The sequence below is a fragment of the Lipophrys pholis genome (assembly GCF_963383615.2).
Source record: "Lipophrys pholis genome assembly, chromosome: 16".
Taxonomy (NCBI): domain Eukaryota; kingdom Metazoa; phylum Chordata; class Actinopteri; order Blenniiformes; family Blenniidae; genus Lipophrys; species Lipophrys pholis.
In genome coordinates this window covers 2,297,921-2,323,002 of record NC_137634.1, presented here as the reverse complement: position 1 = coordinate 2,323,002, position 25,082 = coordinate 2,297,921, and the positions used below count along the sequence as shown (strand labels likewise).

Sequence of the window (25,082 nt, the reverse complement as noted above, 5' to 3'; positions counted from 1 at the left end):
GCTTAAAGGCACAGTACACTATTTACTCTAGTACTCTGATTACTACTGACACACCAGATATCTGTTTTTATCTTTTTGTCTACTGACAGTGTTATCTTCCTGCTTTCTTCCGATATCAGAAAGTGCAAAAGTTATTGTAGCTTAAAGAGGTAAGTAGAATAGAATAGAAACACCTTATTAACCCCGGGGAACATACTGTAGCTCCACACAGAAAAAAGTTAAAATGTCGAAATGACAGGCTGGAGTTAAGTGAGTAAAATTTAATATTTTATTTAGTTTTCATGAAGATGAACTCTTTATTGATAAAAGTGAGCATGAAAAAAGAAAGAAAGAAAATACTACCTCTGGATACTGAATGCTAGAACTTCATGTCAACGGGAAAAGTAAGATCTGAGTTCCACGGAGGTCAAACAAACAACAAAACACTGATTTAATTACTCTAGTTTAATTACTTCTTACTCTCTTTACGTTTAACACGTTTATGTGCAGTTTATTCCCTTTTTCCCTTCCTTTGTATTGAACACACTTAGATTGAGTAATAGACGATGTAAAGGTTCTAATGTGGCTGGTAATTCTCTATTAGTTGAATTGGGTTCACTCTGTGGTTCTAAATACGTATGTCTATCCTCCATCCATGTGGTACTGGAAAAGTCTCGACATATGGTACTCCACTGTGTGTACTTTGCATGTTTATCTGGATGAAGTACAGATGAAAGTTTTGACATCTTCACACAATAAGTGATGATGAAATCTGAGTTCAGTTTTTACTGAACATGAAATGAAATGATCTGAATATACACGATGGATATGAAAAAACTATCCAAAGCACATGGCAGTAAATGATTTATGAAGTTTAGTTTTTCAGGCTCCAGACAGCAGACACACCTTCCTCCACAGTTTCGCTGCTCAGCACTTTGCTCCGTGGATCTCTGGCTGCTTACAGCAGCGTCACACAGGCGAACTCTGACCTTTGCACTGTGTAGGTCGACTATAGGCACTCCTCAACGTGAGCTGGTGACGCACCGACACAGCTTTATGGAAGACGTGGAAATCCGGACGGAGATGCCAAAGATTCGTTGAAGTTATTGGAGAGTATCCACAAGACAAACGTCCGACTGAAGCACTGATTTCTCTTATTCCTGATCAATACTGTTTCCTACATTTTGAATTAAGTGGTTCGCTGAGTGAGCTGACACTTTCACACAGTGTTTGATTTACTTCAGTTTCACACGATTCTCACTGAATTAAGTTAACATGAAGTTAAATGTGACATTAAGTTAGCTGAAATATGATTTGTCTGTGAACTCCAGGTAAGTTTTTTATTTAATTATTATTTGTTTTGTAAGCTATGAGAAAAATAAGTTACATGCAACCTTGATTTCAACCTGATATATATATATATATATGTATATATAGTATTTTGAAGATAAGGGGCACCCACAGTAAGTTTGATCTTTTTTGTGCTTCTTTTCAATTATGTAAACATTCAATGGCTTGAGCTCCATGAAATCTGGGAAAAGGAAAATAATACTGAATAAAAAAGACAAAAAAGAGAATAAATCCTTCCTGTACTGCAGTGCAGTATACCAGGCAGGGCCTGCCACCACCTTGTCTGGGTTACTTCAAAGCAGGTGGGTATGTACAATAACTATTACTTAACCAGTAACTACTACTTACACTGCTTTAATGAATCACTGTGTACATGCTGTACTTAGAGAGTCTGAAAAAAGCAGGCATCTGTGTGTTTACACTGGCAGGAAGATCTTTCTCTTACTGCTGCTGTGTACTCGTGAAATGCTCACAATGAGGTGGAATTATATGCAAAGTCAAAGAGCAAGATCCTGAAGATGTGTTCTAGACTCGCCTCGAGTGCGACAACACCGCTGGTGACACACAACAACAGTTCCTCTGCAATGAGACACAATACGGTCGTGTCACACAGTTCATGAACACACGTTACTGTAAAAGTACTTTTGATGTACCTGTCCCCTTTCTGAACTGAATGATTTTTACCCCAGTAACCTTCATGTCCATCCAAACTACTTCATTAACAATAAAAATGTAAAGCACATAGTGTTGGACTTCCTGTATCGTCACAATAAAAGTCACTGTTAAAGCTCTGTGGGTCAGTAGAGAACAAGACGGCGCGGAGGGATATTTAACTGTGAGCAGGCCTATCATTCTTTATATGAAGCTCAATAATGTACCATCCATGCATGAGTGGATGAATACTGATGAGTATTATTCAAACTATTGTTGTTGTGCTTGCAGGTTGAGGCTTCCTGTCGACTGCACGACGCTACGCGTGCTGATGAAATCCACAAGGTGGAGACATTGGTAAAGGATTTGTTGAGTAAGCTGACGAGGTTCTTTCACCATCGGAAATTTCACGAGCAGCAATCTGGCAACACAGTCGTTATGATTACTGAACAGCCACAAAAAGAAAAAAATACTATAGCAGATGCCTTCTTATTTTAATGTATTCAATATATATTTCCTCTGGATGGCCAAAACAATCCACCATATGGAATAATAATAATACACCTCTTCAAGCAAAAGCATTAATTCAGAAAGACTAGGAAACTAGGAAATAAATACTGGTAGAAAGAATACCTGTTTAATACAGAAAACCAAAACACAATAGTAAAACTGTCTATTCCAGTCTTATTGGTCAATTTAAAAAAAATAAACAACATGAAGGAAGAAGTAGGACTTATTTCCTAATACCTAGATTTTGAAATAACCCAATAAAACATGCAAACATTTAATTTCCATCAGGGTTCCGATCACTGAAAATCTTGTTATGAATAATTATCACAAAATAACACCATAATCCTTCAGTGTTCCATCACTGTACAATTCCCTTAACTCCTTCTGTTATTACAAACAATACATTACTGAAGCTCTTCTTTTAATTCACTCTTTCTTCAATATCTATATGCTATGACGCAACACTTTGCTGCAGTGCTGGATTTGTTTTTTTTTTTAATGAGTCAGCGATACATAATAAACTACACAATTTCATCAGGAGCATTAAGTTCAATTACTTGTACAAATATTTAGATTTTCCTTTACAGAAGGAGCTCAGATGGGATTCAAAGTTCCAGTGACCCGATGCTGATCAAGCAGAATTTAGTAGTTAATACATGAAAACGTAAACAGAAGGATCAATATGTTTTTTTTTTTAAATGTTTTCTGATCACTTTCAATAATCTCAACCAATAAACATTCAGCTAATCAATACAGCCATTTTTTATCAGTTACACAAGACTGCGATAGACATTCCTGGAAACATCGATACTTTGGATTACTTTGGAGTATTTCTGGACTAAAATATTACATATTGTACTTATGAGTGTTTTTTTTTTTTCTTCATTCTTTTAACTCTAAACACTACATGAAGACCTGATATTGATGTCGTTATATTTTCATAGTTCGCTGTGCATTGTTTGATACCAAGATGTCAGAGCTGGGAAAGGGAAATATATAGTGTAAACTTATGTTGTCGTATGTCACAGAGGTGAATTTATACCTCAGCTGCTGGGGGGGGGGGGGGGGGGGGGGGGGGGGGGGGGGGGGGGGGGTTCGGGGTTGGGCATCGAGCCAGAGAAGCAACAGAGAGCAGCAGCTGCCGGGACCATGCTTCAAAAACTCAGATTTACCGTGAGGCGAAGGAGGAATGAAACAACAGAGCTTTGTATTAATAGTGTTGATGTGTGACTTTGTGCTGGGAGGTTATGGAACAGTCCGACTGCAGCGGCCATTTGTTGGACGTCCTGTGTGGACAGGTGTCCCCGCGAGCGGCCATTGGCTGAAGCAAGGAGCAGGAGCCGGTTGGGAGAGTCTCCGGGGAGAAAACGCCTGCAGAGCGCAGTGCTTTGGTGAAATTCAACCAGCCTACATCCTGAACCATCTGGACTCAGCCATTACTTCCCCCACCTGGTCGTGTCCGTTTGGTCCGACAGCTCCTCGGCCCGGTGCATTGTGGGAGCACCGACTGCTGTGCGGGTGCTGGAGGGTGAACTCCTTCAACCTGATAATGGCACAAAGAGTTTTACTTTGGTAGGAAGATTATCTGAGCTCACAGCGGATTTCACTTAAACCTGAAACAAGATATGTGACAGAATTATGTTCACTCGTGAAACTGGAACGTGTGAAAGATTAAAATCAACACAAGCTGGGGGAATCTTGATTCGTCTCGAAGTGGGATCAACCCCTGACGATAGCTTCCTGTCACACCGTCATTCTCCATCACACCAGAGACTCAATGTGTCCCTGAGACAAAAGGCCACGCCTCCTTTTGAAACCGTCCGTCTTCATGAGCGCACAAACACACTCACAATCACCCGTCAATCAAGCAGCGCTGGGAAACGACATCTGCGTCAGTGTGAAACTGGCAGATACTTGTGATGCGTTCGAGATCTAACGGAGGGAATGTGAGGCGCCTGCTCATCCAATAGGCCGGGACTGTCTGACGAAGGATGAGACTGAGCGGCATTACGGGAGCGGCGTGCGTCACACAAACAAATCCCCCAACCTGAATTAATAAATATGAGAGTGTTCTTGGGTGACACACAGTGAAGGTGAAACCTATACACTCCACGCAGTATACACCTACTACCCCCCCCCCCCCCCCCGAGGTCCTGGCGCTGCTCCAAGTATAGACACATGTCACGCTGCACACACCGTGTTATGTGCGGTCACATCACATGTGTGACGACCCACAGTTACATACTGTTCTCACAGCTGCCCCCCCCACCCCACCACCCCCCCCGATCCCCCCTACACCCCCCCCCACCCCCCCCCTACTCGTTCAGATTGCGATACGCTTGCTTAAACACACGCACTCCTGTTTGAGCGTGTTTCGGTCCAGTTAATGCCATCGACGGGGGTCAGACCTGCTATCAGCCTCGCTCTACGTGATTCACTTGGTAATGCTGTGAGGAAGAGACGAGGAGGAGTCCGTCTGTGCTTGTTGCAGGATACTCAGCTTGGTGCATATTGACATCACATATTCTCATGTCGGGCATTAAGATATCTGAGATTATTCATTCCCGATGACCTTTTATCAACCGTCTATTACTACTAGTAGTAGTAGTTTATTCAGTCAACAAAATACATGGTGCAACAAAAACAGAAAAGGAAAAGAAAAGTGAATACAGTATGATTGATATCAACTTCAGAGGAGACTTGCTTTTCTTTGCCATTCCAAAAACAAACAACTAGTTTGAACGGTCATTTGAAATAACACAGTGGATTTTAATTTTGTGATTCCTGAACTCGATAGTTTTCAAAAATAGCGATTTTAAACGGCCTTTTAAATGTTTTAAGCGTTCGTCGATTTTTTAAATTATCGTCCAGATAGTTCTAAAAACTAATACCTGGTTAGCGAGGGCTAACTTCCTGGTTAGTGAGGGATAACAACCTGGTTAGGGTTATTATTCTAATGGCCTTTTCTTCTGATGTGAAATTAAAATTGGGTCAGTGTTTGTTCCATAATTATTTCCCCATATTTCCACACCAAGGCTCAGGTATAGGAGAATGCGAGTTGTATAATAAGTAAAGTGAATTATAATCTAGTAGTGATCTGATTTTACACATGAAGTTGCTAATTTTGCCTTTCTCATCCCAGTGAGCCCCTGTCCCGCATGTCTCAGCTCTGTCCCTGCTTCATCTCATGGTTCCGTCATCGTAAACGCTCCGAACAAAGCCCAGTAATGAGCCTGTCAGTGTGACCAGGTGCGTTGAAGCAGTGAGGGAGCCGAAACATGCAGGAATAGGACCGGCAACCCCTAAAACTCTGCTAAAAGGAGTCTCCTCCTGTGAGGAGCCAAAGCTCAGACACCTCTGGTCCAGCTTGAGACGCCTACAGATCTGACTCACTGAAATTGAATCGGGGGAGCCGGGTGGGCGGGGCCTGTGGTTTGATGGCCCCAGCAAACCTGGTATAATTATAGCCTCGCCCCAAACACGCCATGTACACATGAGCCTGAGTGGCTTGAGTTTCAATGGAGTAAGACTAACCGCCAACACTTCGACAGGCCGCGCGAGAAGCACTCCGCCCGCCAGCTGGTATATTACCCAATCAAATAGTAAATGCTCAATGGATTTCACTTATATAGTGCCTTTCAACTGCTTGAGCAGTCGCAAAGCGCTTCACAGCGTTCATCGAATGCACCCATTCACACACACATTCACACACACATTCACACACACGTTCACACACACCGACGGAGGCGGCTGCCTTGAAGAGTCTTTTATGACCTTTACGACCAAAAGAGCCATTTTGGTCATTTTCCACCAAATCAAATCTAAGCAGAGCCACAAAACACGCTGACTCAGCTTAAAACCTTTAATGTAGAGTTTTAATTTAAGTACCAAAAAAAATTTTTTTTAAAATGAAGGTTCAATTACAATTAAAAAATGTAAATGTAAAGTTTAAATGTCATTATTATTTTAGCTGTTTTTAGAGCTGATTTTATTGGTTTCACCCTTATTTTCCGAGCATTTCATTTTAAAGTTTTTTTTCTTTTAATAATCCTAGTCATTACTATATTTTTTAAAATCTGTTTCATAATTGTTTTCCCATATATGGTGGCTTTAGCTATTTTCACTATTCTAGTTCTTTTTTAAAGCCTTTTTAGCAAAGAGTCCCTTTGAAAATGACTGTGAATTAGCGTAAATAAGCTTAAAAAAAATCTAAAATGTTTATTTACATACAGTTTTCTGAAAGTACAATGATCAATGCAATCCCACAAACATTTATGCAGTGCTGCATTTTCGGGTTTATACCCATGTTTGGTTTTAAGACTTGTACGATGTGTAAAAGTGTAGCTTCCTGCAAAAGACTCTGATACTACTGCGTTCCACTTGATATTTTTTATCATTTGCAATAAAAGTACCTTAAATGTGACTCACTGAAATCATGAGTGAAGTGTCACATCTCAATTTAATATAACAATTTAAATATCTATTGTCAGTGATTGTCGGGTTTGAAAGAAACAGCAACGATGGTTCAGTACAATTAGTAAACTATTCAACAATAAATATAAGCAGCTTCATTGGTCTATTACAAGAAAGAAAATGTGAAGGACACAGACATGAGTATACTTCATCCGGACTGTATTTTGAGATGTCTTCTAAAAACTCCCACTGCACTTTCCAATGTAATATTTCTCCCACGTTCTTCATGTGTCTCTAGAGCTTGTGTGAAATAAATGGGCAGTCAACTTTGTGGTATTTTTTAGTTGCAAAAAGTTCTTGATTTTTTTGATATTCTTTGAATTCGGTTTTACTCATCAGCAGAGGGCAGATTTAATCAAATCTATCTGTATTGAAAGTGCCCATATATGAGTTTTATTAAAGCTTTTCTGTAGTTTCTAGTCTAATATCTGCTCACAATCATCAAGCAAGTGAGAATTTTGACTTAAAATAGAGATTTCATTTTAGCCTTTGAATCTTTGTTCAATACAATTTTGACACCTTGCATTGGTATTCTTTTATATTCTTTTTTATTTATGAGAGGCTGAAAACACCAAACATACAGAATCATTTTGTGTGTTTTATCCAGTATATATGAACGTTAGAACATTTATAAAATAACTCAACAAAACCATCCTTCATTCTGTAAATGACAGGGATCCAAAATTATTACGTAGAATTTTTTGCATAATCAAACCAAATCAAATGGTTAAGAGAAGATGGATAAACTTGTCATTTAAGATTAGAATCAATTAAATCACATGTTGCATTCAAAGTCTGCACCTCTCCGCCAGCAGTGTGCAGACAGGTGCTGATTTTAATGAGCTTTAAATATGGCTGGCCATAAAGCTGTTATTTATAGAGGGTTGCTACCTCATTGTATTTGGTTTCCAAGTACATAATGTTACTTTACCAATCACGCTTTATTGGAATGGTTTCATCACTAAGGAGCAGCTTGCATGTGCTGATGGCAAAGGCATTAAAACGAATCTGTTTTTCCTCTGCGTGGATCTGCCAGTACAGGGAGTGCTGCAGTGGACGCAGCTGCAGCTTGACACTGTGCTATTCTGACATGGGTCAGCGCAGTTGGCACAGATTCCTTTCAAAGGGTCAAGCTGTATATGTTTCAGAAAGTATCCTGCCAGGGTACGAACTAATGCTCGCTTCCTCTGACATGCTATGGAAGCGTGGCGCCCTGCGCGCGCCCTGCACCCGAATCGTTCCCCCGTCTGCAGGCTAACGCACTCCAGGCGTATCTGGAAACCGTCACTTCTTCCACCCCGGCATTAGAGTGAATGTTCCTGCCCTCTGGCAGCTTGTGTACAAGCTGTAATGGTATATCTGCAGCCCGAGGGAGGGTTTCAGTGTCTTGGAAAGCTGCAGGAACTCAGTGACCATGATCAGAAGACACATGCATCATATCACCAACCACCCGGTTGCATAACTGTTCCAGACGACCATCGCTGCTGTGGGTACGAACGCCAGCAGCAAGCCGCTGCCAGACCCCCTCCTCTCGGAGTTCTCAAGTTTAAACCGGCTCCCTCGTTTTTAAAAACACTTATCTCCTGCAGTGCTAAGTCCAACCGTGCACACAGTGTTTCATGCGGGACTGCACAAGGTGGAGGAGACCCCCTGGTGCATATAAAGTGAGAGCAGAAACCTCAAATTTGGTGACCTGTGGCTGGCAGGAGGACAGACAGCAGACAGCTGGGTAACATGAGAACTGGTGTCACCTCAGGACAAGGGCAGCAGCAGACTCTACTCGTCGCTGCGTCTCTGCTCACCGATGTCCCCAGAAAGCAGAAAGACTGGGCAGAGAGCGGTGCCGGGCCGGGAGCGGAGTTTAGATGGATTCTACAGAGGAAGCAGGGCGGCTGAAGCTTCAACAATGCTGCGGGAATGAAGTGTGTGTCGAGGGGAGGGCACGTGCTGGGCGTACAGCATGGGTGGTAATAATAGGAGGGACTGGAAAGAGCAGGTGTGAGCCAGTCAGCTGCCGGGTCATTGACGGATGGGGCATCCCACAGACAGCACTGCATGCTGGGATGACCCCCCCCCCCAGCTCCTGGGGGATGAGTCGGTGTTAACGCTCCCATGGATCCCCGGCTGAATACTTAATGAACCTTTTAATATTTGATACGCACACAGATTTCCTGTTGCACTATGACAGCTCGGGTATCGTTACCCAACAGCTCCCGGGTGTGGAGAGATCAAGGCTGGCTGACTTTTAATTGCACTAAGCTTTTAATTTGGGTGTGTGCCAACTCACAGGGTGGTCCTGAAACATGGATGAAAATGTAGCTCAAACATAGGAAAAAGACCCTGCGACCTAATGTTAATAAGAGATTGAGAGAGATCGTGCTAAATTGCTATCAGAGATCTCATTGATCCATCTACACCCACTCCATCCAATATTTATGAAACTCAAAGCAAACCAATAAGACAGTTCCTACAATCCATTGTGAAGTTATTCCATTATTGAGTTTATTACATTTGAAAAGGCTCAGAACATTCCATTATTGGCAGGCATTAAAATATTGGTTGCTAAAAAGGAGCAGCTGAATGAAACCGCACGGTTGTGAGAGAAGCAGTTGTGGAGCATTGGTGACAAAGTGTGAGACACTTGAGTGAACGGTGCATTAAAGAAGTTCACAAATGAAGCTAATGTCAAATGCAGCTTCATCTTTCATCTTCAACATTCCTCCTGGCAGCCGCTATTCCAATCGACCAGTCCATGCCTGATAACGTCCATGTTATTAAAAGGACCTGCATGTTTTCTGCATGTTGTTTGCATGTTTTCACCTATTTTTCTGATTAGACACCGAGAATTCAGCAGTTTTGAAGCAAGAAATTCATCTTTACTGCAGAACATCACAACAGGTAAAATTAGAAATATAATTCCACCAAAAACCTGGTCAGAAGATGCATGAAAAAGCATGATAAAATTCAGAGTTTATCACGGAATGGTTTTTAATTTTAATTAATAATGTTTCTGCTTTATACTCTACGCTTGCTTACATTGAAAATGACCATAGTTTGGCTTCATAGATCTTATTGTTTCAAAAAGTGCTTTAAACATGAGTATTTGATCGCAAACAGTTTGGATCTGCTTGTTTTAGTTTATTATGGCTCTGGTGAAAGATGATTGACCTGGACTTTGCCGACGGTATTGAACAACTCTCCGACCAACTCCAGAGCTTACAATCTCTGCTCGCAAGAGTAGAAGTGGAATGAAAATGACAGGCCTATTCTTACATGACAGAAGGAAAAAAAAAAAAAGTGGCGGCAAGTGTGGCGAAATGGGTGAGATAACCAAGATTGTGGGGGAGCTTAGAGCCGAGTGGAAACTTGTTCCCAAAGACTCAGCAAGTTGCTGACAACGCCAATCGGGGAATTGTTCCACTTCTGGTCACTTCTTCAGAGGCACACAGGTCCGTTATACCAAGAGGCAAGAGACGTGGTTCCTTGACAATATAATATCTTTTTATTAACAATTTACGAAATCACCCATAAAATAAAAGGGGGAGGTGTTCCAGATCAGAGCCGGCTTACCTCGGGGCAGCGTGTCGACGGGGGTGAGTGGATCCCAGGGGGAGGTCACCGGGTGAATACTAACCTCACACACACACACTCACACACACGTGGACGGGAAGAAACCAAAAGTGGGCCCGGGACTCGCACAGCACACACAAGAAGAGGGGTACCACCACCACGGACTCTAGTCCACCACCGTAGGGGCTCAGCGTCTGAAATGGAGGGATATAATGAATAGGGAACACTCAACACAGGAAAAGAAAAGAAATGAAAAGCAAAGACTATATGATAGGTGACAAACAGCCACCTAGAATATTATAAAACAAGTACAAAGGAAATGATATTTAAACTAAACAAAATGAGATCATCTACACAAACTGAACATTAAACCAAAACAATAAACATAACAACAGAAAGTCAACCACAACAACATAAACCGAAAACAGTGTAACCCCACTGCGTACACGTTTTAAAATGAGGCGGAAGCTCAACTTAAGAAGGCGGTGGTTTGACACAAACGGTTAAAACCAGAACGGGCAGAACCCGGCCCAGCCGTGGCCCGGCCCGGCAGCCGAGATGAGGATGGAGTTTACACGGCGAGGAGCCGGGCTGGAAGTCCGGTGAGGCCGTAGTGAGGCAGAACAGCTGGGAGGCAAAGCAGCGGCGAGGAGCACCGGCCCAGTAGCAGCCGCAGCTCTCCGATGCAGCCACTAAATGTAAACAGGGATCACAGGGGAAGCTCACATCGAGAGCCAAACACATCATATACTGACTGGCACCATTTAGGCTCCATACCTCAGGGACGCGGTGGGCCACACCTGGGAGGGAAAGCACGTCTGAGCGTTGTAGCCACCCGTAGCTTCCTACAACATTAGCGAGCTTTAACATGCGGGTAACCTCCGTGCCTTGAGAGGCTATAACCTACCAGCAGCAATCCACAACGTGATGCGGGTTCAACCAGCTCTGAGAGTCACGATGTTTCCGGAAGTGCGGAGCGGAGCGACCGACAGGGGCGTGCCCTCAGCCTTGGAGAGAGAGAGGGCGCACACGGAGACCAGCCCCCCGCTTTATAGTAGGGTGGACTGTCCTGATGACTTAAGGCTTAAGATCCCAAGATGAAAGGTTGACAACTTCACATGATGTCATATATGAAACTAAAGGTGGTGGAGTTAACATACTGAAAGTTGACAGTTAAAAGTCTGGCTGCAGTGGAAGACAGAGTTAACATCCTGAAAGTTGACAGTTAAAAGTCTGGCTGCAGTGGAAGACAGAGTTAACATCCTGAAAGTTGACAGTTAAAAGTCTGGCTGCAGTGGAAGACAGAGTTAACGGACTGACGGTTGACAGAGTTAAAAGACTGGTCTCAGTTGAAGACAGAGTTAACGGACTGACGGTTGACAGAGTTAAAAGACTGGCCTCAGTTGAAGACAGAGTTAACGGACTGATGGCTGACGGAGTTAAAAGACTGGGCGCAGTTGAAGACAGAGTTAACGGACTGATGGCTGACGGAGTTAAAAGACTGGGCGCCGTTGAATACAGAGATAACGGACTGATGGTTGACGGAGTTAAAAGACTGGGCGCCGTTGAATACAGAGTTAACGGACTGATGGTTGACGGAGTTAAAAGACTGGGCGCCGTTGAATACAGAGATAACGGACTGATGGTTGACGGAGTTAAAAGACTGGGCGCCGTTGAATACAGAGATAACGGACTGATGGTTGACGGAGTTAAAAGACTGGGCGCCGTTGAATACAGAGATAACGGACTGATGGTTGACGGAGTTAAAAGACTGGGCGCCGTTGAATACAGAGTTAACGGACTGATGGTTGACGGAGTTAAAAGACTGGGCGCAGTTGAATACAGAGTTAACGGACTGATGGTTGACAGAGTTAAAAGACTGGGTGCAGTTGAAGACAGAGTTAATGGACTGATGGTTGACAGAGTTAAAAGACTGGGTGCAGTTGAAGACAGAGTTAATGGACTGATGGTTGACAGAGTTAAAAGACTGAGTGCAGTTGAAGACAGTGTTAACGGGCTGATGGTTGACAGAGTTAAAAGATTGGCAGCAGTTGAAGACAGAGATAACGGACTGATGGTTGACAGAGTTAAAAGATTGGCAGCAGTTGAAGACAGAGATAACGGACTGATGGTTGACAGAGTTAAAAGACTGGGTGCAGTTGACAGAGTTGGGTGAGATGTTTGCTATGGTTTTAGGGTCACAAAAGGTCTACTTAAGGTAATTAAGGTCATTTTATGGCCTTTCAAAGGGTTTTATTGTTTAATGAGGGTCATAAAAGGTCTAACTAAGGTGTAAGTAAGGTCTTTTTATGGCCTTTCAAAGGATTTTATTGTTTTATGAGGGTCATAAAAGCTGTAATTAAGGTGTAATTAAGGTATTGCAAGGCCTTTTAAAGGATTTTATTGTTTTATGGGTGCGTTGAATAATTTTATGAGGATTTTACAACCTCCTAAATTAATTTATGAGGGCATTGATGTAGTATTTTAAAAAGTATTTGGTTATTTTACGAAATAAATCTGCTCTTTGAAGTTAAATGAGGTTCGTTGTTTTGTTTTTTTTCACTTATTTTTGTTTTTAATGTGTTTTTTATGTGTGTCATTGATTGGCCGGACGGTTGACAATTGAATTACAGTTGAAAATGTCAAAGGGGAGGGGGTTTGTGCTATTTTTAAAAAAACACCTCAGTTTCACATTTTTATCTCGCCAAGCTCTCGGAGGATCAGTGATCATCATAGGTGTTTTTTGCAAGAGATGCCAGTGGGGAAAACCAAGATGGCGGTGTTGCGGGCACCGCCATATTTATTTCTCGGTCGCCGCCATCTTGAAATGGTGCTATGCGGAAGCATGGACGGAAATTACGCGAAACGACTCGCCGGAAGTGACGTGTTTAGAAGCCGACCCACAAGAAGTGACGAAATGGACTGAACGTGAAGGAAGATACGTACACGAAAGCCGACCCACAGGAAGTGACGTGGTTGACCAAACATGCAGGAAGTTACGTAGACGACACGCAAATGCCGGAAGTGACGTGGCGAGACCCACTCGACCTAAATTAAATCGGCGCACGTTTGTTTTTTCGTCTTTGGATTCTTCACACGTGTACTCGAAGCTCAACGGAGTAAAGGATTTTCTTCTGTTAAGGTAAACAATTGCTTTCTTGTCTATGTAGAACATATCAGCCTGTACTAATAAGAATGAAATGGTAGCTGTAGTTATATCAGTATTAATGAGAGTAGGAATAGTTTTATAGTTTTGTTAGGAGCAATGCATGTAAGATCAGCTCAAAGTTTATGTTGCTCTTTCTATCTTTGTCCCATGTGTTGGTTTATTAAAAACGTGTAATTTATTACCACAAGAAAACTTGCGAAAGTAAATGTGGGTTGAAAAGCTGTTTGTTGAAATGAAAAGAAGTGGCAAAAGGACCTTCTCACTCCTTCAACCGCATCACTCAGGCCTCCAGCATGGAGCCAGACTCTGCTCAGCCTTGTTGGCTTTTATTTTCAACTAACAACATGTAACACACATGAACCATCACTCACCCACCTACATATCCTCTGATAAAAAGATCACACCTAATCCATCTCATTCCTCAGCCTCGGCCTCCTGAAATGATGTTAGAGTATTGCTTTGTCTCCAGCCATTGGTTCATTGTGTGTGTGTGTGTGTGTGTGTGTGTGTGTGTGTGTGTGCGAGGACCTAAACTGAGCTTCTTTTCTTTTTTATTCACCACGATTACATGTCACTATTACATGTCGCTATTACATGTCACTATTACATGTCACTATTACATGTCACTATTACATGTCACTAACATTTACCTTTCTCTCCTGTAGTCTGTCTCTCAACCTCCCTGCCGGATGTCTGACAGTGGAGCTGAAGGTGGATTGAAGCCTCCTGTCCTGATCAGTCTTCCGGGTGGATCTCTCTCTTATCTATCTGTCTGTCCTCTCCTCTGTCCTCTGTCCTCTCCCCCCACCCGGCCAGCAGGAAGCCTCCACCTCTGAGTCTGCTTTCTGCAGGTCTCTTCCTGTTAGAGGGAGTTCTTCCTTTCCACAGTCGCTCACGCTTGCTCATGTGGATTTGTTGGGTTTTCTCTGTTCAAGTGCCCTGTGATTGTATATATAATAAAGAACAATGGACCTGGACCTTATAAATACTCTCTGAGCTTTATTTAGATTAAATCTACCTGGATGTACCTTCCAGTGTACTTGTGCTTCCCAGAACTGGACACTTAAGCCACTGATGTCATTCTGCCTTTTAAAGATGGCGGCGACCACATACAAGTATGGAGGTGACTGTAAACAAGCATGTCGGCAACCACAAACAAGTAAGACGGCGCCCTTACGCCGCCATTATTTGATACCGCACTGGCGGGGTTTCAATTCTGGAGAAGCAAGGTCGCACTGCGGCTCATGTACTCTTGCCTCCCACCGACAGTGGCGCTGTGATTGTGCTTTGGAACAAAATGGCGGCGACCTGCAGGAAGAGGCCATATTTCATGTACTACCGCCTCCCACCGAGAGTGGCGCTGTGGTGGTGATTCAGAACAAAATGGCGGAACAATGTGGCGGCGATCATAAGGAAGCAGCCATATTGTCGGCCATTTTGGATTCCCCACTGCCAGCCTCTCGGTCATGCCCATGGTTTGGACATGCCCCGCGCCTCTCTCAGGCTGGCTGATAAAGGCCAAGCGGATTCAGTGTGGTTTCATAGATCTTTTTGTCCACAGACTAGCAGTTGGCAGAGTTAAAAGACTGGCTTCACCAGATTAAGAATTGGGGATACATACTTGTTCAGGATAAAAAAATAACAGAGAAACATCCAACAGGCTTTTGCAATCTATGTCAAGAATAAATAGAAATAAAAGAGGCATGTGTAAAGTTGTTTTGTTTTTTGACTGTACACATTGGAAAAGCTTTTTTCTGTTGGTAACTTTCATAAATATCTCAACTGTACATATAATGTGACAACTCCAAAGACGTAGTAGGTTAGTATTATTTTTTTTATTCTAGAACACTAATCTTGGGTGATTTTCACCCAGGCGATTATTCACATTTGATTGTTTGAATGCTGATTCTGAGAATTCGTTGCATTTTTCGATGGGAGTGGATGGGAAAACCCATCAACTTCCCTTTCCAATAAATAACAATGTAAAAAAAACCAACTTTTTCAAGAATAGCAATAATTATGGTTTATCAAATAGTTTTGTGCTTAGACCAAGCATAAGAATGAGGTCCTTGTGTCATTCATTCATCTTCTACACCACTTTAACCAGCTCAGGGTCACAGGGTGCTGGAGCCAATCCCAGCTAACCGTGGGTGAAGGCAGGCACCAGAAACAGAGCCACACACATTTGCGTTGACATGGGACATTTTAGAGTCACTTCTTTACATCAAATGTGATTAAACTGGACTTTTGCAGAAAACACATACACGTACAGAGAAAACATGCCAGACCTGCACTTGAACACATGTGTTTGATTCACAACCAGCCTTTTTCATTGGACTTTCATATTTTAGATGTTGGTATATGCAGTTTTTGTAGTAATCCATTACGAATCTGAATTCTAACCTAAACCATAAATATGAGGGTCATGGGGTTACTCAAGTCATATGGCTGCACCCTATGGGAAAACCTGAATATTATGAGGAAAATAACAATCCATGATAATCTGGGTGGGGGAGGGGTTGGCAGACCACAGGCAGTCACTCGAACTCTCCCAGGATATAAAAGTGAGAACCTGAAAAGTGTGTGACCCTGGTAAGCTGCGGGCCATACTTTCCATAGTGCTAAACCGGTGGCCCCGGTTGGGGAGCTTCATTAAGCAACTATCCATCAAACACAAGCCATTCGGGTCACAGGATACACTATGTGAGGTACAGACAGCTTTCATACAGCTGTTTGATACGTGAGAGAACACAGACTCTATTCAACCTTCCCTCCTGACACATGGACCCCTGATCTCTGTGGCATGCCTGGCAAAAGCAAAGCTCAGCTTTTTTTGACCCCCCCACCCACCCCCACCCCCCCACTCTCGTCACCAACATCGTTACGCCTCCAACACCTGCGACCACCCCCCACCCCCACCGTCCAACTGGAGCTATGTATGGGCCAATAGTTGGTGGGGGGCAGTGGGGAGGGAGGGGGTACAGCTGCAGTACCCGTCTTGGATGACTTGGATGTAAATGTGTCCCTTTCATAAACTCAGTCCCGTGGTTGTGGCCAATGAGGCAGCAGCAGGCACTAAAATGGCCTAGCCAATGGCAGCCTCACTGTCAGGTATATAAACGGCGAGCGCAGACCTCCAAAGTTGGGCGACCCCTATTTCGGCTGTGGTGAACAGGATCTGATCCCAAGGACTGTTACTTCTGTTTGTCTGGTGTGCAGGTAAAGAAATCTGAGAGATTGTTTGTGGCTATGCAGATTGGAGCAGACATGGGAACATGGAAGGATTTGGACACTTTTTTTTCAAACATTTAAAACTGACAGCTTTGATTTATTTTTTTTCTACATCAAAGACTTTTGGAACTTAAAAGTCCAAAGGATTCATGCACAGCAGTTCATGTGTGGTTGGCTGCACATATAGTCTAACTGGAACCCAGCAGAGTGAAAATAAGCATTAAGAGATGTCTTTAGCAAAGCAATGGCTGCAAAGCAGTTGCATTACTAAGTTCTGGGCATGTGGTCAAAGAGCACTGTCATCTGCAAAGTGATTAATGTGGACAGGTGTACGTGGGGGAGGCTGAACTCCACCTGATTCCTGTGATTTATTAAGACTTTCAAGCTTAACGTTTTTTTAAAACAAAGGCTTTAATTGATGGGATTATTGGATCATTTGAAACCAATATGGTTTATCACCAAAGTCTTACTCTGCTATTCCTCCACAGATCAGCTTTCATGTGTGTCATTGCATGCTCCAATTTTTGACTTTCTCATGCAATTAGCCTTTGAAGGCAAAATGATGGAAACTTCGGTTGGCCAGTATGAATTTGTGTCGAGATCATTGCTGATGTTTGCAGGACAGGCGGCAGGACAACACGGCTGCAGCCAGTATGTCTGCATTGTGATGTTTTATACAGACACACTTTAATGTGTTTGATTTTGTGCAGACGGCCAGTTAAAGCTTGGTCAGGTGTGAACATGCTATCTGGAAAAAAATTAGCCAGCATATCTGCCAGGAGTCTTTGGGTGTTTCTTGTATATGCTGAGGACACACAGGGTATACAGTCAAATGTGCTGCTGCTATAAATAGCCAGCCAACGGGCCCTCCTGCCACTGCTCTATTTCAACCTGACATCCGAGACCTTGGAAATTGAGTGACACTTGTTACCAGGATTCCTCTGCTGACACCATTTTAGCTCTGCAGCTGTCTGGTAGAAGATTCTGTATCTCAGACTGCTCAAGATTTTTGTGTCTGTTCAGATCAGACAGAGATGAAGACTGTTTCCTCACCCTGTGCTTTCGTGTCTTTGCAGTGTTAGAAAGCAACCATGCCTTTCGGAAACACCCACAACAACTTCAAACTCAACTACAAAGTTGAGGAGGAGTTCCCCGACTTGTCCAAGCACAACAACCACATGGCCAAGGTCCTGACCAAGGATATCTATGCCAAGCTGAGAGACAAGCAGACACCCAGCGGCTACACCCTGGATGACATCATCCAGACTGGTGTCGACAACCCTGGTGAGGCCCAGAAAGACACAACATCATAGTCAAAGAAGTCAGCTTCAACATGGGCAGTGTGAACCTGAAATTCTAAATCCCCGTCGCTCACCTCTCTTCCTCAGGTCACCCCTTCATCATGACTGTTGGCTGCGTCGCTGGTGATGAGGAGTCCTACGAGGTCTTCAAGGATCTGCTGGACCCCATCATCTCCGACCGTCATGGTGGATACAAGCCCACTGACAAGCACAAGACCGACTTGAACTTCGAGAACCTGAAGGTATCCAATCTGTTCAAGTTTGTGACCATCGTGTGATTGTTGGACTCACTTGGTACTGAAATGTTGTGACTCTTTCACTAGGGTGGTGATGACCTGGACCCCAACTACGTTCTGTCCAGCCGTGTCCGTACTGGTCGCAGCATCAAGGGATTGACCCTGCCCCCCCACAACAGCCGTGGCGAGCGCAGACTGATCGAGAAGCTGTCCGTCGAGGGTCAGTTAGCTAGCATCAGTTTCAGCACATTTTCAGCAGTGACACTTAAAAACAAGGAGCTCAATGGAACAAAGGCCTCCGCCGTCTTGATCCTTTTTGAGATCTAAGTGTTTCATTGTCTTGGCAGCTCTCACCGTCCTGGATGGTGAGTTCAAGGGAAAGTACTACCCCCTGAAGTCCATGACCGATGCCGAGCAGGATCAGCTGATCAATGATCACTTCCTGTTTGACAAGCCCGTGTCCCCCCTGCTGACCTGTGCTGGTATGGCCCGTGACTGGCCCGACGCCAGAGGCATCTGGTGAGTACCACCAGTGATCAGTCAGTGTTGAGCCTGGTGCTCCTGCACCACCTCTGGGGTTTAACGTCTCCTGAACCTTCTCTCCTTTCAGGCACAACGACAACAAGACCTTCTTGGTCTGGGTGAACGAGGAGGATCACCTGCGTGTCATCTCCATGCAGAAGGGAGGCAACATGAGGGAGGTCTTCAAGCGTTTCTGCACCGGCCTGCAGAAGGTACAAGGACCAAGATAAACCCAGTGACAGTGGTGTGAGTTGTTTCAGGATTCTCCACTCACCTTCTTTTTTTTTTGACCCTGTAGATTGAGGAGACCTTCAAGAAGCACAACCACGGCTTCATGTGGAACGAGCATCTCGGGTACATCCTGACCTGCCCCTCCAACCTGGGCACCGGCCTGCGTGGTGGTGTCCACGTCAAGCTGCCCAAGCTGAGCACACACGCCAAGTTCGATGAGATCCTCACCAGGCTGCGCCTGCAGAAGCGTGGCACAGGTATGTGTTCCGTCAGCTTGACTTCCTCTCTGCGATCTTCTCTAAGGCATAACGTGTAACCGCTGGTTCTTCCTTCTCGGGGTTCCTCAGGTGGCGTGGACACCGCCTCCGTCGGTGGCGTCTTTGACATCTCCAACGCTGACCGTCTGGGCTCCTCCGAGGTGGAGCAGGTCCAGCTGGTGGTTGATGGTGTCAAGCTCATGGTCGAGATGGAGAAGAAGCTGGAGAAGGGCGAGGCCGTCGACAGCATGATCCCCGCCCAGAAATAAAGAGGGACAGTTGCCTTTTTGTGTCGTGACCATTCATGAGACTCTGCTAACCTCTTTTACTTCCTTCCAGTCCTTTTTTTTTCCCTTTTCTCTATCCTTTGTTCTTTTATTTTCTCCTTTTTTTTCCAAGTTCTCCTGTGTTGGTTGGTAACATCCTGGGATCAGCCTACGACGTGGCGTCACCTACTTTTTGTTATAAAAAGTAAGAATTATTGAAGCTGTTCATGCTGCTCAATAATAAAGTGCCCCAATAAAAAAGTACATGAGTCATATTGACCTTTTCATGCTGCAGAAATCAGGAAATGTGTAGACCTGAAATGTTAAGACTTTGCACTGGGTGAAAACTACAAAATATCACTATAAAAATGACATTTATTAAAAGATTTTTTAGATAAAAATAACCATTATTCCTAATTTCTCTGCTGGGTGAGGACATAAGATTGAGATCTAGAAGTGACCAGCAGATGGCAGCAACACCTTTAGTAATGCTGCAATAAAAGCTCGCTATCTTATTGCTATAGCAGCATTAGCTAAAAAACCGAAACAGATTTATTGAAAAGTTGATTATTTTGTTGGTTATTTCTACACTCAAACTATATAATATTTTCCCCAGATTTTTACTAATCCTGGCATCAAGTTACAACAAAGCGAAGAACATCACATTTTCACATAATGGCTGAAATGATAAAAGAATGAAACAAAAGACACTTAAAATGGGGTTATGGAGGTTATATTGGATTTAGAAATACAAAAAATATTGAACTCTCCCTGTTTGAAATTACTTTTGTGGAAAAAAAAAGAAGTTTCCATTGTATTCAAGATTTGAAGTTGCTGTAGGTTTCTCTCAAGAAACCCCAGGCTGTTCATATTAGAGTTGTTGAGAATGAACATTTAATTTCTTTCCCCTCAAACTGAGCATTTTTGTGAATGAACTGCACTAGTTATTAGGTGAGGCTGACACAACCAAATAACAAGATACCCCCCCCAAAAAAAGGAAAAAATGCCAACATCAGTGAATTTTATTCATCTTCAGCTCCATATTTTCCTTATATACCACAACCACTCAATCTCAGTACAGTTACAGTTTGCTTCTGAGGGGAGGAATTAAACAGTAGAAGAGAGTAAAATTACTCACACAGGACAAACTGTGTTTTTTCTTCAGTCTCTGTTGCATATAACATCAACTGTTTCCAGTGCATGTTAAATACTGAGCTCCCGCGTAGTTTTCCCTAATACTGTTACCATCCACCGATTAATAACCAGGCCAGAGACTCAGCGCCTCTCAGCAGGTATACAAGCATTTACGCAACACTCAAGTCAACAAAAACTCTTTTCAAGAATTTTTCACAGTAGATTCCACCTTAAGACAAACGTTCATCCATCTTATACTAAGAGTGAGTTGTTTTACACGAAGGTTATTTGCTTTTTTAAAATTTTTTATGCCCGCTTTACTTCTCGAACTCCCGCTGAAATACTCAGCAGACAACCTGATTCCGATCACGAGACAGTGACGTTAACATTTCTATGGCTTGAATGCGACCCGGGGCTTTCGACGTTGTGGGTGTGTGGAGTCATCGACCGGTGTGGATTCAAGTTCGAATGGAACCAGACTGCACACTGCCAAAAGTCCTTGTGCTGGATCTAAAACTGAACCGGTTTCTCACACACTGCATGTTGCGGCACGTTTTATGGCAAACCCCGAAGACGTCCCGAGAACTCGGACGGCCTCGCGAGTAAACTAACCTTCTAGCAACAAGGTGGAGTGAAGTCACTGCGTATCGCCCGAGCCCTTCTGGTAGTTTTCGTGAAACGGGGAAGAAGAATCTGGCGTTTAGTCAAACCTCTCGTCTAAAAAACTTGACTGCGTCTTGCTTCTGATCCTTTGTGTGCATCATGTTTCGTTTTTTTTGTTTGTTTTTTGTTTTTTTTTAATTATTGTTTCCCCTAAAACTCAAACTCTGAAGTCATGCAGGATTGCAGGTTGGTTTTGTTCCCCATTGTCACTGACAGAAACTGCTTTAATCTAGAATTACTTCCCTTGCTCTAGCTATAAATAAACCTTGAGCTCTAAGATATATACTATATTCATATATTTTATATACAGCCATCAACTGACTGATATAAATCCTGTTTTTTTAATGATATTATTCTAAAAAATAAATAAAGTACCTGTGCAAATATCCACAAATTGAAGTGTTTCACATTTAAGACATTGGCGCCCTCCAGTGGCTAGTTCTGGGTATTACCTGTACAGGTACACTGGAAGGAGCTGATTCAAGTCAAAGCAAAGTGCATTGAGGTCTATATTACCTAATGCTAATATACACCACAATGAGAAACGTCCAGGGAGAGAGGACAGAGGACGAACTCCCGGTGTCCACGTCTTTTTGGCGTCTGCTTCTCACCCCGAGGGGGGGGGAGGACGGCTCATACGGGGGACCCACTCTCTCCCCCCCCGCACGAAACAGGGCGCACCAAGAGAGGACTGAGAAGATGTGAGGGTGATGAGGATGACCATGAACGATAGAAAAAAGTGGGTTCAGGTCGGGGACGGGTGGGACGAGGTGGTGGTGGTTGGGCTGTAGGGTGTAAGGTATGGGTGGGTGTGTGTATGTGTGTGTGTGGTGGGGGGGGTGAAGGGGGAGGGCGGTTTTCGGGTCACCATGAGTAAAGCCACAACTGAGAGATAGTATTAACAGTAAATCAGCAGCCAGACAACATGATCTCTGTAGCCTACGTAAATATCACAGTACGTTAATTCACTAAAAACAGGGAGGGAGAATAAAAAGCTTCTCCCCTTTTTCTCTCAGTTTTTTTTTTGGTTTTGTCTTTTTTTTTTTTTTTTTTTTACATTAAATATGTACTGTATGAAGGCGCTGGGGGTAGTTCACTGTTAAAAGGCAACTGGACTAACGAGAAGAAAACACCATCCACACTGCCTTGGTCCTCCCACCCACCCCCACCCCCACCCCTCCCCTGGAACCCCCAACTCATCAATAATGGACAGAGCAGACCAGGGAGTGTGCCACCAGAAGAAGAAGAAGAGGAGGAGGAGGAGGAGGAGGAGGAGGAGGAGAACGAGGGAGTTTGGGAGTGTGTGTGTGTGTGTGTGTGAAGGTGAGTGTGTAATCGGAGAGGTTTTGTTTGCTTGGCCGATCCACTTTTTGTCGTTTTCCCACCGAGATGATGACAGAGGTGAATGTGGCACCAAATAACCAGAAGAACCAGAAGAACTGTGAGAGGAACCAGAAGAGAAACCAGACGAACCAGAAGAAGAACCAGAAAAAAACAGATGAACCACCAGAAGAGGAACCAGAAGAACTAGATGAAACAGAAGAAGAACCAGACGAAGCAGAAGAACCAGGAAAAGAACCAAAAGTAGAACCAGACAAACAGAAGAACCAGGAGAAGAGAGTGCTGCACCAAGAACACACCAGACTGGCAGTGCCGGGGTGGGGGGGGGGGTTGATGACCACTGGGGGGTTTAAACAGTCTGTTCAGAAGATGTTCTGGTGTCGGCGAGCTGCGTCTGTCGTGTCCTCGGTGCGGAACTCTGAGTGGACGGTACAAGAAAGAAACCCAAACGACTGTTTGATGGACTTTGAATCCAGCCAATCAGAGAGCAGCAAGTCGGTAATGTTCCCCAGAGGACTGAAAGCTACGATATGAAGATGATCGACCAATATGAAGGAAATCCACACACTTAAAAACTGTCCTGAAATCTGGGAACAAATGTCGTCTGTTTTCTTTATGCACGTTTGTTCCCAAAACTTTGATTATCTGGGAATTCCCAGAAAACGATCTTATATTACAAAGACATGAAACTACTCCTAAATTCTGGAAAAAACTAACCAGTGAGATAATCTCCAAAAATCAGGAATAATTGTCATGTAACTAAAATCTAAACTTTGCATGTGTTATCTTTTTAAATATAGATAATTGTTTTGTGATTAAAAAAAACACGGATTATTTTGGAATTCTGCAATAAACACAGAGTTCCTAAAGGGAAGAACAGGAGATCATGTTGAAAATCTGTGATTATAGGTTAAGACATAGTGAAAACAGTTCGACACGGATGTCTTCCACCTCCACCAAGTTGGATTATTATGGATTTTTAATCTGAGCGTCCTCAACTCCCCCTCCTGTCTGCACAAAAAACTTTGCTGATGATGGTTTGGTTTCTCCTATAAACTCCGTCTGCACTTCAACGTTCTGCTCGTCCAACGCAGAGAAAGTAACGGGAGAAAGTAACGAGAGAAACTAACGAGAGAAAGTAACGCCGTCGGAGCGTCTGATTGGCTTGTTGTGCGTTTCACCCTGGCCTCTGATTGGCTGTTTCAGGATGCCCGTCGGCTCTGCTCCCACTGACCTTAATCCAGTGCAAGCGTCACCGCTGTGTGTGTGTGTGTGTGTGTGTGTGTGTGTGTGTGTGTGTGTGTGTGTGTGTGTGTGTGTGTGTGTGTGTGTGTGCACCAATCCAACCAATGTCCTCAGATAAACACCAGCGGAGGGATGAACAGGGAAAGTGGTGTTTTTTTCTCTCTTTCTTTCTTTGTACAGAAAGGAAAGGACCGGTTGGTGGATGACGGTGGACACGGGATGTTTTTCTGAGGTGGTGAGCGAGACGGAGGGTGAAAAACGATGATCGGAGCAATAAATAACAAAATAAAGACTCATTATGGCTAAAGAGGAGCAATAAAAAATATTCAACCAGATTCCATTTGATCCAGGTCCAGTGGTGCAGCGGCCTGGTGACGGGCTGAAGGGTGGGGTGATGGGGTGATGGGGTGATGAGGAGGAGGAGGAGGAGGAGGGGGCTCAGTCTGTGTGTGTGTGTGTGTGTGTGTGTGTGTGTGTGTGTGTGTGTGTGTGTGTGTGTGTGTGTGTGTGTGTAGGGGGGAGTAGTCCTGAAAGAGACAGAAGGAGAAGTCTTTTCTCTCGGGTCCAGCCCCTCGCCCCTTCTCCTCATTTTTTTTTCTTTTTTCTTTTGTTTTTTTTTAACTTTAACTGTTGTTCTTCTTTCATTCCCAAACACTCACACAACAACACACGCTCACACAAAAAACCCCACACTCACACACACCTGCTCACACAGACCTGCACCCCCCCCCCCCCCCCCGATCAGCTCAAAGTTCAAGGTCCTTGGAGATTTGGGTGGCGACGTCCCGAAAAGCTAGCGGCGCCCCCCACAGTCGCGTGTAGCGCACGCCGTTAGAAGTCTCGGAGGTGCCCGTGGAAAGATGGCACACCTCGGCCTCGAAGGCCACGCGGCCCCCCGCCACGCCGTGGGTGCAGGAGAGCAGAAAGGGGCCGGCGTGGTGGACCTGGCAGCC

General features: G+C 43.9%; 1 protein-coding gene across 1 annotated transcript; it reads left to right on the top strand.

Moving 5' to 3' along the window:
* The first annotated feature begins 16,664 nt into the window (after positions 1-16,664).
* On the top strand, positions 16,665-20,019 carry ckma (creatine kinase, muscle a). The gene is made up of 8 exons (XM_080483314.1): positions 16,665-16,921; positions 18,010-18,217; positions 18,322-18,476; positions 18,558-18,690; positions 18,818-18,989; positions 19,081-19,204; positions 19,291-19,480; positions 19,571-20,019. Exons 2-8 carry the CDS (start codon positions 18,025-18,027, stop codon positions 19,747-19,749), a joined length of 1,146 nt encoding a protein of 381 aa, XP_080339440.1. The 5' UTR covers positions 16,665-16,921; positions 18,010-18,024; the 3' UTR covers positions 19,750-20,019.
* The last annotated feature ends 5,063 nt before the right edge of the window (positions 20,020-25,082 follow it).

What these genes read in the sequence shown, in the direction of transcription:
- ckma (XM_080483314.1), top strand. Translation starts at nt 18,025, where the DNA reads ATGCCTTTCGGAAACACCCACAACAACTTCAAACTCAACTACAAAGTT. An exon ending in TGAACTTCGAGAACCTGAAG is followed by an intron (nt 18,477 to 18,557) that starts GTATCCAATCTG and finishes CTCTTTCACTAG; the next exon opens with GGTGGTGATGACCTGGACCC. An exon ending in TCTGCACCGGCCTGCAGAAG is followed by an intron (nt 19,205 to 19,290) that starts GTACAAGGACCA and finishes TTGACCCTGTAG; the next exon opens with ATTGAGGAGACCTTCAAGAA.